The sequence below is a fragment of the Ovis canadensis genome, chromosome 1 (assembly GCF_042477335.2).
Source record: "Ovis canadensis isolate MfBH-ARS-UI-01 breed Bighorn chromosome 1, ARS-UI_OviCan_v2, whole genome shotgun sequence".
Lineage (NCBI taxonomy): Eukaryota > Metazoa > Chordata > Mammalia > Artiodactyla > Bovidae > Ovis > Ovis canadensis.
In genome coordinates, this window is record NC_091245.1 from 112,425,231 (window position 1) to 112,438,752 (window position 13,522).

At 41.2% G+C, this 13,522-nt stretch overlaps 1 protein-coding gene across 2 annotated transcripts in view; it reads right to left on the bottom strand.

Annotated features, from left to right (window-relative positions):
• SLAMF1 (signaling lymphocytic activation molecule family member 1) overlaps nucleotides 1–13,522 on the bottom strand; it is a 39,917-nt gene that overhangs the window by 5,897 nt on the left and 20,498 nt on the right. The window contains exons 4-5 of one of the 2 annotated variants that reach the window (XM_069546101.1): nucleotides 7,974–8,072; nucleotides 3,559–3,632 (exon numbers count right to left, since the gene is read on the bottom strand). In XM_069546101.1, the coding sequence (XP_069402202.1) occupies nucleotides 3,559–3,632; nucleotides 7,974–8,072 (173 nt within the window). Of the gene's footprint in view, nucleotides 1–3,558; nucleotides 3,633–4,291; nucleotides 6,370–7,973; nucleotides 8,073–13,522 lie in introns of those variants that run through there. The other variant, XM_069546095.1, reaches the window with a different exon arrangement.

The window sequence follows — 13,522 nt, forward strand, 5'->3', positions numbered from 1 at the left end:
TGCTGTGCTCAATATGTCAGCAAATTTGGAAAACTCAGCAGTGGTCACAGAACTGGAAAAGGTCAGTTTTTATTCCAATCCCAAAGAAAGGCAATGCCAAAGAATGTTCAAATTACCACACAATTGCACTCATTTCACATGCTAGCAAGGTGAAACTTGCTAGAGAATGTCCAGATGTACAAGCTGGGTTTAGAAAGGCAGAGGAACTAGAGATCAAATTGCCAACATTCGCCAGACATTAGAGAAAGTAAGGGGATTCCAGAAAAGCATCTACTTCTGCTTTACTGACGATGCTAGACCCTTTGACAATGTGATTCACAACAAACTATGGAAAATTCTTAAAGAGATGGAAATACCAGACTACCTTACCTGTCTGCTGAGAAACCTGTATGCAGATCAAGAAGCAACAGTTAGAACTGGACATGGATCAATGGACTGGCTCCAAATCGGGAAAGGAGTACATCAAAGCTATATATTGTCACCCTACTTATTTAACTTATATGCAGAGTGCATTATGAGAAATGCTGAGCTAGATGAATCACAAGCTGTAATCAAGGTTGCCAGGAGAAATATGAACAAATTCAGATATGCAGATGATAACACTCTAATGGCAGAAAGAGAAGAGGAACTAAAGAGCCTCTTGATGAAGGTGAAAGAGAAGAGTGAAAAAACCTGGCTTAAAACTCAACATTCCAAAAACTAAGATCATGGCATCCAGGTCCATCACTTCATGGCAAATAGTAGGGAAAAGTGGAAATGGTGACAGATTTTATTTTCTTAGGCTCCAAAATCACTGCAGATGGTGATTGCAGCCATGAAATTAAAAGACACTTGCTCCTTGGAAGGAAAGCTATGACAAACCTAGACAATGTATTAAAAAGCAGAGATATCACTTTGCCAACAAAGGTCCATATAGTCAAAGCTATGGTTTTTCCATGTATGGATGTGAGAGTTGGACCATAAAGAAGGCTGAGCACTAAAGAATTCATGCTTTTAAATTGTGGTGCTAGAGAAGACTCTTGAGAGTTACTTGGGCTGAAAAGAATCAAACCAGTCAATCCTAAAGGAGATCAATCCTGAATATTCATTGGAAGGACTGATGCTGAAGCTGAAGCTCCAATACTTTGGCCAACTCATGCAAAGAGCCACCTCATTGGAAAAGACCCTGATGCTGGGAAAAATTGAAGGCAAAAGGAGAAGGGGGTAGCAGAGGATAAGATGGTTAGATAGCATCACTGACTCAATGGACATGAATTTCAACAAACACCAGGATATAGCAAAGGACAAGGAAGCCTGGCATGCTATAGTCCATGGTATTGCAATGTGTCAGACACAGCTTAGCGACTGAAGAACACCACCATCAAGTTTTGATTAGAATGTGTAACAGCTGAAACTCTGGTATACAGGTGCAAAAAAGTAAATTGATATACATATTTAGAAACACATCTTGGCCTTGTCTAGTCAGTTTGAAGACATGTATACTGTATGACTTAGCAATTCTACCTCTAGACATATCCCCAACAAAAATATGTGCACATATCTACCAAGAAGCACACATATTAATATGAATGGCTGTAGTTTTCATAATCCCTCAGACTAGAAATAAAGTAATTGTCCATCAATAGTTAATTGGAAAAATAAACTCTAGTATATGTATACATCAATATTCCATAAAACAATGAATATGAATGCTTTGTATCTAAGCTCAAAGACATGGATGCATCTTATAAAGGTAATATTAAGCAAAAGAAACCAGATATAGGAGGAAAAATACTGTAGGATTCCATTTTTATAAAGTCAAAAGAAGGAGTAAACTTTATTTTTTGGAAGTCAGGATAAGGCATCTTTGAGGAGGAGACAGAAAAGAGTGATTAGGAGACATACAAGGGGGTCTTCTAGGGGTCCAGATGATGTTCTGTTCCTTGATCTAGGGGTTCATTTTATGGTCCTAAAAGACTCAATACTGAGAGCTATAATTTCTCCTCGAATATAATAGATGTGCAGATTCAGTGCAATCCTAATAGGATTTTTTCCCTTTTTGTGATGCTTGAGAAGCTGATTCTAAAATACATATGAAAGTACAAAGGGACAAGGATAGTCAAAACTCTTGAAGGAAAACAGGATGAGAAGACTTTATTAGATATGAAGATGGGATAATTCATTGAGGTGACATTTATAGATTGTGCACTATTTAGTATGTATGTCATGCTGTTAATCACTCAGTTGTGTCTGACTCTTTGTGACCCCATGGACTGTAGCCCGCCAGGCTCCTCCATCCATGAAATTCTCCAGGCAAGAATACTGGAGTGGGTTGCCATTTCCCCCTCCAGGAGATCTTCTGAACCCAGGGATTGAACCCAGGTCTCCTGCATTGCAGGCAGATTCTTTACCATCTGAGCCACCAGGGAGTAAAAAGAGAGATGCTAACAAAATGGGATAGAATAGATAGGGAAGGCACCATGGTAAACTTGAACCTGATTACCTAAAAGTATAAATGCGAAAGAGGTTGCTATTGGGCCTCATGTATTTAAACGGAATTTGGTTCTCAATGGTAGTCATGGCCTGTGAAACAAATCCTCTAGGCCTCTAGGGGACAGCGGAAAGATTTTTGTCCAAGAGTTCATCTCTGGTTTACAGAAATGCATTTACTGTCATTTGATGCCATTTCCCAAGGTGTTAATCAAAACTGTATTTACCTTCACATCTTTTACTCAAGAATTTGCCTTCCCCTGTAGCCTAAAGGTCAGATTCTGGCCTATACATCACTTAGAATTGCTTTCAGTTCTGAAAAACTATATCTTCATCAGTTGAGTTCAGTCACTCAGTCGTGTCCTTTTTGCGACCCCATGCACTGCATCACGTGAAGCTTCCCTGTCCATCACCAACTCCCAGAGATATAATATCTTCATATCTAACCATTATCTTTTAGCCACCCTCTTACTTCTAACATATCTGTTCCTCAACTTTATCTCGACTCTTTTTAAAAATCCAGCTCTTCTATTTCAATCCACCCATCACTCCATCACAGTTCTGCTTTCATCTCCTGCCTACATACCCTCTTCCATCTCACCAACTCTCTAGGCAGAATCCTCAAGATCCTCCTTCTCTATCTTTTTGATGTTTGCAAACTCTTAAACTTAGATCAGACTAACACGTCACACAATAGGCTTTCTCAACCATTCCCTCTCTCCTCAAGCTGCATCTTTTTCCTTAGAGAAGGAAAGAGTTTGATAACATGGAACTGTAAACTGTTAAAATGCCAGAGGGGAAAGGAGCCATACATTACATGTTTCTAGTGTCCTCATTTTTTTCCTATGAAGAAACAGATGGCTAGACAATTACCCAGTGTTTCCCATCATTTCAAATAATAAATCATCCCATCTGATACTGAAGTTTAATGCCCTTTTAGAGAGCTCTTGTTCTTGCTTTCTGCTTTCCAAATTTCTTCTTAACTCATGTAGAACAACGAATGTCAGGCATGCAAAATGAACTGACTGGCCAGGGAGTCCATGGGAAGCATGACAGGTCCACCCCAGACATAGAAAGTATGGAACTTACACCTGATTTCTGGACTTGGGCATAGATAGTAAGGCTTTTTGCTTCCATTGTTGGCTGGTAATTGTCTGTTTTACCTGGAGAAAAGAAACCATAATCGTTATCTCTCTCTCTGGTTTCCAGCATGAACTCTCTGCTTGTACTTTCTGGTCTTTGCACCTTGGTGCATACCCGCATACCCCAGGAGTACCACAGAAAAAAGCACTGAGTCCCAAATCCCATGCACATTTGTCCTATGACATTAGGTTAGTCACTTGGTCTCTCTGAGCCTAATGTCCCTATCTGTAAAATGAAATTGAAATACCTGCCTCTCAGGGCTGTTGTGATGATTACATGAGATATTACCTGTAAAGTGTATAGGACGGTGCCTGGCACATAGTGTTACGTGTAATTCATATGCCATTTAATTATTTTGATCTCTATTGTGTGATGTGCATATCTAGTCTCCTATTAGAATTTCAAGTTTTTTAAGGGTATGGAAAGTTATTTATACCTCTTTTGTATTCTTCAGTTCATAGAGGTTCATTCACAGCTTTCTCACCTCCTTGTTTCTGGGGAACCTGGTAGATGTGTAGTGGGAGGGGTATAAGAGGGATGATCTGCCAGGGACTATTTGAAATAAAGCTGCCATGTCATTCTAATGCCTACCATCTTTTTTTTCCCCTCTAAGTCCAGACTCTCTGAAAATTAATATGCTGCAGAACATTTACATTTTTAAATAGTTTTAATCTTTTTTCTTTTTAAATCTATAGAAATAATTCATTGCTTCAAAAGTTTAAATAGTAGAGAGCAAAAAGTACTTCCTCCTTCCTCCTTCACCCAGTAACCAGTATGATTTCATTCTCAGCAGTAATAGTTTTCAACAATTTGATGTATCTCCTTCCAGATGAACTCTGAACAACAGAACTTCATCTTTGATGATGGAAATGTTCCTTGTCAGCAGTCTAAGTAGCCACAAGTCTCACATGACTACTGAGCACTTGAACTGAGGCTAATGCAACTGAGGAATTGAACCTTCAGTTCAACTCAATTCAATTTTAAATTGCTTTCAATACTATGAAAAAGAATATATATAAATGCATAACTGAATCACTGTGCTGTGCAGCAGAAATTAACACAATGTTATAAATGAACTATACTTCAATAAAAATTTTAAAACAATTGCACTTAATTCTAATTAATTTAAATTTAAATAGCCACATGTGGCTGGTGACCACCAAATTAGGCAGTGTGGTTCTGGACACTTGTATAGATTTTTTAAATGCAAATATGGTCATTCCATACACACTTCTCTGTAATACGACTTTCTCCCTTACCATATATTGAGGACATTTTCCTTGCTAAAGCAATAGATCAATCTCATTCTTTCTGATGTTTCATGGTATTCCCTGCATGCATCATGTAGCGATGAGAACGATGGAGGGAAAATACAGAAGCAAGGATGCCTGTTTTGGGGACTATTCCAAAATCTAAGCAAAAGCAATGGGGCTTAACGCAGAGGAAATCACAGTATTTAGGGTCGACTTATTTTAACAGCAGTTAATTTACTCTGTTAAAAAGCTAGACATGTATCTGAGGAAATAGCACCTAGGAGAGGTATATTTTTATTTGGAAGGAAAAGGCCTTGTGTGTATGTTCGTGATAAAGGTGGTGGAACGTGCTGCTTGAGGTGTGACCCTTGGGGAGGAAATGATGGGCAGCCCCAGGAGAAGCTCAGAGAATTCAAAGAAGCCGAAATATGGTTTTCCTGTGTGGGTGTGGGCATGGAGTGCCTACCTTCCTGGTGGTTGCAACTTCCCTTTTTTGGTCTGAGTGGATCATTGGCTGAGGAGTGTGCATATGTTTGGATATGGGAATGGAGAATAGAAGTTGGGTGATCAGAGGAGATAACAGAGGGGTTGCAAGTTAGTTCTGTGAAATACATCCTTTCAGTTCAAATCTGGAGTGTCTGCACAGTTATAACCCTCACTCAGCACTGTCATCAGTGTTGCAGGGGAACAGAGATGGTACAGAATAAATTCCAGTCCTTAAGGACTTTCAGCCTTTCAGGTCAGCTCAAGCTGAAAATTACAATAGAGGGGACAGTCTTAAACGGTCAGAGAGATGCAAAAGGCTGAATGTTGCTTCTCAAAAAGACTGCTGGATCAAGATAATTCAGTCTCATGCATTTTCTCCTCAATGCAGGGACAAGTTTTCATGAGCCAGCTCAACTCTAGTCACTGAGATCTTAGGATCTAATGAAAAAGTTCTTGGCCTTCAAACTGGGGCATCTACCTTCTAGTCCTCACTAGTTGTGTGGCATTAGGTAACACATGCCATCTCAATGGATCTCTTCCCCTACCTTCACTGTAAAATAAAGGAGTGGACTGTCTACTATTCTTTTTCAGCTCTTACCTGCAGCCTTAAGTTATCTCATGCTGCCCTAACCTCAAGTATTGATACTTTAAATCCACTCTCTGTGCCCATCTCAGAGCCTTCCAGTGCTGCCCTCTGCTGGCAACAGGATTTAAATAGTAACGCCTGCATTAAACACTTTATTTGTGTCTGTATATGTATCGATCCATCTATTTATCCATCTATTATCCATCATTTATCAGTGCTTTCTGGTATTGACTCTTGAATCCACATAAAAACGCCATGAGTATGTATTATTATCCCCATTTTGCAGAGGAGAAGTTAGATTATCTGTTTGATCACAGAACTCATAAGTGGCAGTCTGCACTTGAAGGCTAAAATCTCTGTTCTTACCCAATGTACCTTCTGAGCCCAGAATTTCCAGAGAGTCCATTTGAAATCCTTTGCATGGACTGCATCCTGGAAATGACACCGATAGAAGTTGCCAATAAAATCTCTTGAACCAAGTCTTATGGGGTTACAGTAATTGAGTATAGGTTTTAACCACAGATTTAAGGCAAGATTTTTGAGTGTTCCTGGCTTACAAAGAATACACAGTGATTAGAAACAAGCATGGGTATTTGTGTTGGGAAAAGTGATAGAGAATTACTGCGGGGTGGGGAGTACTAGTCCCTTCAGAGGCAACCACGTGATAGCAGCATGTAGCTGAGGACAGTGTGGGTTAGGATTCCAGGGCCTTCACCAGCAGGGTTAATGCAGGTATGTTAATCTCAGTTTTCTCATTGCTAGTATTTCAGTGCTTCTTCATCGTCTTAGCCAACAGTGGTTACCCTGCCTCATCCCCATAAGCTTTCATTGTGGTGTCTGTCTGAATCGCCCCACCCCCTCACAGTTCCTCCCCAGCTACCACTTAGATGGAGGAAATGAGACAAGGTAGGTGGCCTGCTATGACCTAGATTATTTTATATAAGCAAAACCAACATCAGAGTGCTGAGGTAGGGCTTTTCCAAGAAGGTTGTATGTGGAGAACATTAATCTGCTTGAGAATGAGATTGGCCATCAGATCGGTGGTGTGAAGATCAAGTTCCACCTTCCCCGTGGGCAGACCAGCCCAGGGACCTGTCCTGATTGTGGAGCAGGAGCTTCTGCTGCTAGCGTGGGCGGGTGGTGGGTAATGTGGCCAAGGAGAGCACACGGGCTTGAGATATTGAATCACAGGACAATGTGGAGGAGAGGCCAGGAGATACTAATGCTAGGCATTGAAACTTCAAGGGAGTCATTGGATCTTAATTGTTTCAGTCCACCCTGGGTGACTTTCCATAACTATTTAGTTTGGCTTTAAGTGACCTTATAGATTGCACGCTTGACCAAGGTGAGTCAGAATATGTGCTAAATCGTAGTAAACTGTATTCCCTCTGCTGTCTTCTGATGACCTATGGGCCTTCCCAGAGGAACATACCCTGGGAGTTAGTACATATGGTTGCAGTTCTGATTCCCTCACCAACCAGTTGGGCTAACTTGCAGGAGTCACTTAGCCTCTCTGTGCCTTGGTTACCCCATTGCTAAGTCTCAGAGACATATCTTAAGCGTAAAAATAAAATATAGAAAGGTTTCAACCCTTGGGTAAAAACATCTTACTATAAGGTTCTTTTTGTCAGTCAGTAGATATAGCTTCACTTAAACAAGATCCAAGACTCCTCTGAACTCTGCTCCTAGTTTCAGCCTCTTATATGGCCCCCTTCAGCATCCTATACACACTTCAGCTGCAGTGCTAGTCATACTGAATTTAAATTATCTGTGTAATGTCTCCTGTGTTAGATACCTGTGGTTCATCTTTCCTTTCATCCCTATAGACTAGCATGGGGGGGTGGGGGTAGCGATCAAGCAAGACATGTTGAATGAGACTGAATTAAGCAAGGTCTCAGGATATGTTTATTTAGTGTTTTTGCAAAGGCGCTTGCTCCCTGCAGAAAGCCAAATGGTGAGAGCAACTGATTGTGGGGAGAGGTCCCCTGCTTACCACAGGGAGCCTGATAAGAATCTCTTTGTTGTCAAACACCTACCTCTTCTTCTCAACAGTAGTATCACCACTTGGAGAATCATGATAATGCCAACGATGCCCCCTAAGAAGAGCCCAGTATATAGTCCCCATTGTCTTGATTCTGAAAAATAAGAAGTTAAAGGGCAAACTCAAAAGTGCTGTGAGTTTAAAAACATCCCACGCAGAAGTGGGGAGACCTAGCCTCGTGTTTTCTGCCGATGTTCTTTCTCAAGGGAGGCATTCATTCTCATGGCTTTAGAGATCAAATTTAGCCCACTGAAGAGTTCCAGATCTCTTTCCTTATCCTGATTTCTGTCGCTATACTTGACTTCCATACACCTAGTTTTTGTAAAGACTCTTCTTTTTTTTTTTTTTGATGCTTTTGTGTTTTTTTTTTTTTTAGTTTTTTATTTTTTAAATTTTAAAATGTTTAATTCTTACATGCATTCCCAAACATGAACCCCCCTCCCACCTCCCTCCCCATAACATCTTTCTGGGTCATCCCCATTGCACCAGCCCCAAGCATGCTGCATCCTGTGTCAGACATAGACTGGCGATTCAATTCACATGATAGTATACATGTTAGAATACCATTCTCCCAAATCATCCCACCCTCTCCCTCTCCCTCTGAGTCCAAAAGTCCGTTATACACATCTGTGTCTCTTTCCCTGTCTTGCATACAGGGTCGTCATTGCTCAGATGTTTTATTTTTCACTTCACTTTAGACATTTTACCACGTGACTAAAGCTAAACTTATCTTTGTTTTTTCCTAAGTCAATCTCTCTGCTAGGTTTCTCTGTAAATTTCTAATGTGTCCTGTATCCATTTCGGTAAAAACAACACGATGGCTCCACATGCTGTCCCCACGCTCCCACACAGTTCTCATGAGACACCAGGAGGAAGGAGGGTCTACTTTACTTCTAAAATAAACACAATAGTGCTATTATTGTCCTTCCATGCAAATAATTGTATTGAACCCACTAGACCTGAACTGAAAGAAAAGCATGTAGTTTTCCTCTGAATCATTCCCGTGTTTAATATTAGCACTAGAGTACCAGTCACTAAGTTAAAAATCAGAGAGCCAGTTTTCATTGCTTTCTCTCCTCTCCCTCCTTTACCAAATCCTTCTGAACCTTAGTAAATAAGACATTTGTCTCAATAAGATAATAATAGATACTTACTGAGCATTTACAATGGACCAAGCATTTTTTAGTGCATCTTGTCTATTAATGCATTTAATCCTCAGAGCAATCCTATGAGGTAGATACTCATTACTCCCATTTTGTGGATAAGGAAGCGGGCACAGAGATCCTTGAGAACTATAAGTTGGTCTAAGAGTAGAAATATGGCTGAATATTGAAGGCAGACTTCTTGGAGAGTCAGGGAGATATATGGGCTTGGGGTTAAGTTACATCAGGGTAATGAACAGTGGCAGACAACCCAAAGCACTAGGGTTCTAAGTGAAGTAATAGCATTCACATTCTAAGCAGAAAGACATCAGGAGGTACTGTTACATTAATGTGTAAGGGTAACTTGTTAAGATGATTGTGGAATCAGGCTGTTTGTTGTTAAATCTGTGATGGATTTGCTGGGAAGTAACTGAAAGAAAGGAATAAGTAGGGGACAGAAGGGCAGGGTACTTACAGACACAATTCAGACATTTACAGAGTTGGCCAGGGGTATATAGCCTGAAGTTGCAACAAACTGAAAATGCATCCTGCCAAGATCCAGCTGGGCCTGATAGATGAGCAGAAGTTGCCTCCAGGATTTGAAAATATTTTTTTCTTTTTAGGTCTTTAACACATCAAGTCATCCCAGGGAATCCCACTGAACTGGGGTTTTGTAAGCTTCTTGATTATAGAGTTTCTTCCCAGAACTAAACACATTTTAACCCTGCCAGATAACAATTTTAGCAGTCACATGACCCCCAATCAAAAACCAAGGGTGCAAGCAGAATTGTAAGAAGGCTTTTAAATTTACATAAAGCCTGAAATGAGTACAAAGTTAGTGCGGAAGCTGGAGTTGCCCTGTGAACAGCTCTAGCCTGAATGGCTGACGGTTGCTGAGAGCCCGCTTCACGTGTGTGTGTGTGTGTGTGTGTGTGTGTGTGTGCATGTATCTGAGGAATAGTGACAGATTGATTAGTGCTTATGTTGCCAACACCAGAAAACTCATGGAGAAACCTTTCGAACCTAAGATAAAGAAGCAGGGCCCGCAGCCTAAGTACCACCAGGTTTCTTCAACCCATGGGATGGACCCAGCAGACGGTTATAGTAGCACGTAGTATTTCAAGACTATTTCCTCTTTTTTCTTCCCTCATGTATTTTGAGACCTTCTAAAACAACAGTTAATTTAAGAATAAGCACTGCAAGTACAAAAGTGAATTTAAAAAGTAGCATTTCTTTCAAATTTCTTTTATAAAAATAATAAAACCAATAAGGTGGTGTACCTAAAACTAGAAAATAGCAAGATAGTTAAGTAAATTAATTAAAGTAAAACTAGAAAATAGAAGATGACATAAGTGCGTAAGTAACACCTGCCAAATGAGAGTTTCTTCTGTTGTGACAGCCCAGCCACCTACCTACTCAGATAAACTAAAAATAACTGGGGCACATTACTGCCCCAGAGGACATAATAGCAACAGCTCTCTCTTTTCAGGGTCTCAGGAGGATAAAAGCTATCTGCTCCTCTTGTCCTATGACATATATGACCAACTTCTGCCAGGTCAGCCTCATCTGAAAGGCAACCTGGTCACAGTCCTGAAAGATATTTCATAAGCCCCAATTTCCCCCTTAATCTTTGGATACTGATTCATATGAATATATTGGAGGATGTAAGTTATAGGACCACAGACTTTTTTAACTTTAAAGGAATTACTGAGTTTATCTGACTCAGCTCACTAGTTTTATGTTGAGAAAACTGAGACTCAGGCAAGCATACCTAGAGCCACAGAAGAGGGCAAAGGCCAAAACAGGTGAGAAGAGACATGAAGACTTCACCGTTTGTTCTAGCCTATGGAGGTGAGGCCTCTTACAATGAGCAGCAGCAGGGTAGGATGCCTGGCAGATATTCGGAGTCAAAAGCTCTTGAGCCCCAGCTCACCCTTCACCACCCTTCATCCCACATCTGCAGGTGTGCTTCCTCCCACAGCACCTTCACCAGTCCCGTCGCCTGCCTAGCCCTGGTCCCAGGCCAAGCTTAGTTGCTCTGTGTAATTTATCCTTCCACTCCAGCTCCCATTCTTCCCTCTCCTTTGGACTCTGAAGCCCCTTGATTTATGTCCTACATCTTAAAATTATCTTTGCTGTGGAGACTGTCTTCAGGGAGGGCACCTGAAGCCAGACAGATGGACTCAAATTCTGGGTCTACCACTTGATAGCTCTGTGACCTCCAGAGGCCGCATACCCCCTGGGGTCCCTGTTTCCTCAATGGCAAAACAAACATAAAAATATTCAGTTCGCAGAGTTGTTCTGATGAACCAATGAAATAACATATGGAAAATGCTTAGAGCAATGCCTAGAATCTAGCATGTAGTGAGTGCATGATAAATCACTTCTGATTTATCACAACAAAGAGTTGTATCCGATTCTTTGCGGCCCTAAGAACTGTAGCCCACCAGGCTCCTCTGTCCATGAGATTCTCCATCCCATGGATATTCTCCAGGTAAGAATACTGGAGTAGGTTGCCATGCCCTCATTCCAAGGGATCTTCCTGATCCAGGGATCAAACCTGCATCTCCTGCATTGGCAGAGGGGTTCCTTAACATTAGCACCACCTGGGAATCCCAAGGCAAGTGGAATTGATGTTTATTCACCACATGCTTCCCAGGTGTAGCTTCTACACTTGGTGCTCACCTTTTTGGTGCTCTTATTCAATTATGATATGCATATGGAAACTAAATGTTATGGACTGCCTTTGGGAATTTAAATAAATATGGACAAAAAGCTACTTCTACAGCTTGTGGGGGTCAGGCTGCTCACGATCTCTTTAATTTCTGTCAATAACTTCCTATAGTCCCCTGAGTTTTCTCTCCTGCAGCCCTGTAGTCTGAGCTGTCCTGAGTGCAAGGTTCAGTGTCTTCACCCATTTCCACACACACACACAAATAAAACAAAACCAAAAAACCTATACTAAGAATTTTGTTGGGGGATTTGTTGGGGGATTGTTGGGTGATCTAGTGATTAAGACTCTATGTTTCCACTGCAGGGGGCATGAGCTCAGTAGCTGGTCTGGGAATTAAGATCCTGCCTGCTGTGTGGTGCAGCATGCTGTGTGGTGTAGCAAAAACAAACAAACAAACAAAGAGAATGTCATGGGTTCAAATCCTCTACTGTAGATTTGGAAGTTCACAAGGAGCAGATTCCATCATGAAAAGGGAAGGTTTCTAACACGTGAGAGGCTCAGACCCTATCTTTCTCTTCCTATATCTGCATAAGCAACAGCTTCCCCCATTATAACACAGAAGTATTGAACCTACAGCTGGATTGTTTGGGGAAGGGAGGTCTTATCTTCTGTTCTCCATAAAGAGCAGCTTATACTCTTCATAAAGCATTTATGAAGCTCTTTATCCTAAAGAAGCTCTGTTCCCTCCCAGAGAGGAATTCTAATAGTGGTTTCTTTAATATGACCATGTGTTCTAACCCAGTAAGGTGTAGGAATCCTATCTAGATGGTAAACTCCTTGAAGGTAGATCCTGTACCTTATGCTTCACACGCATTCCCCTTTCCACATGACACAGTATAGCGCAGGGGGCACTCAATATGCACGTGGTGGACAAGTGATTTAAGTTAAATTAAATTAGGAGCCATAGAATGAAGCTTGGAGAAGACTGCCATATACCCTTTGGCTGGGAAATTCCATGGACAGAGGAGCCTGGAGGGCCACAGTTTGTGGGGTTGCAAAGAGTCGGACATGACTGAGCGTGCATGCACATACACAAAATAAGAAGGTCTCAGAAGGAATGCAGGGTCACCTTCTGAATGGCCCAAGGCAGGAGTGGAAGGGAACAATCAATGACCTACTTGGCAGTGCTTTATTATAGCCGAATGGAACCAGAAACAAGGTGTGCATCTGTGCTCTCAGCACCATCTGTGTTCCCATTTTCAAACCACCACTTCCTGTGGCAGAGACTCTGGCTCTTTTTGTTCTCCCTCTTTTTGCTCAGTCATATAGTGAGGCCCCTCAGGATGACGATGCTCAGAAATCAGATCAACATTGTTCTGGGGTCCACAGGTCCCAGGCTTTGTCCAAAAAGAATCCTTATCTGAACAGTCTTCTTTAAAAAATAAAAATAAAAAAATCATTAAAAAAAATCTTTATTGAATTTGTTACAACGTTGTTTCTGTTTTATATTTTGGTTTTTTGGCCAAAGGCACATGAGATCTTAGCTCTCCAACCAGGAATCAAACCCACACCCCCTGTATTGGAAGGAAAAGTCTTAACCACTGCCAGGGAAGTCCCTGAACATTCTTAAAGAGGAGACTTAGGACTTTCCCCCTCCGTGGAACCTCTTAGAGACAGCTGAGCAGGCTGGTTGAGAACTCCAGTGCCATTTATGAAGAGTTCTTTGCG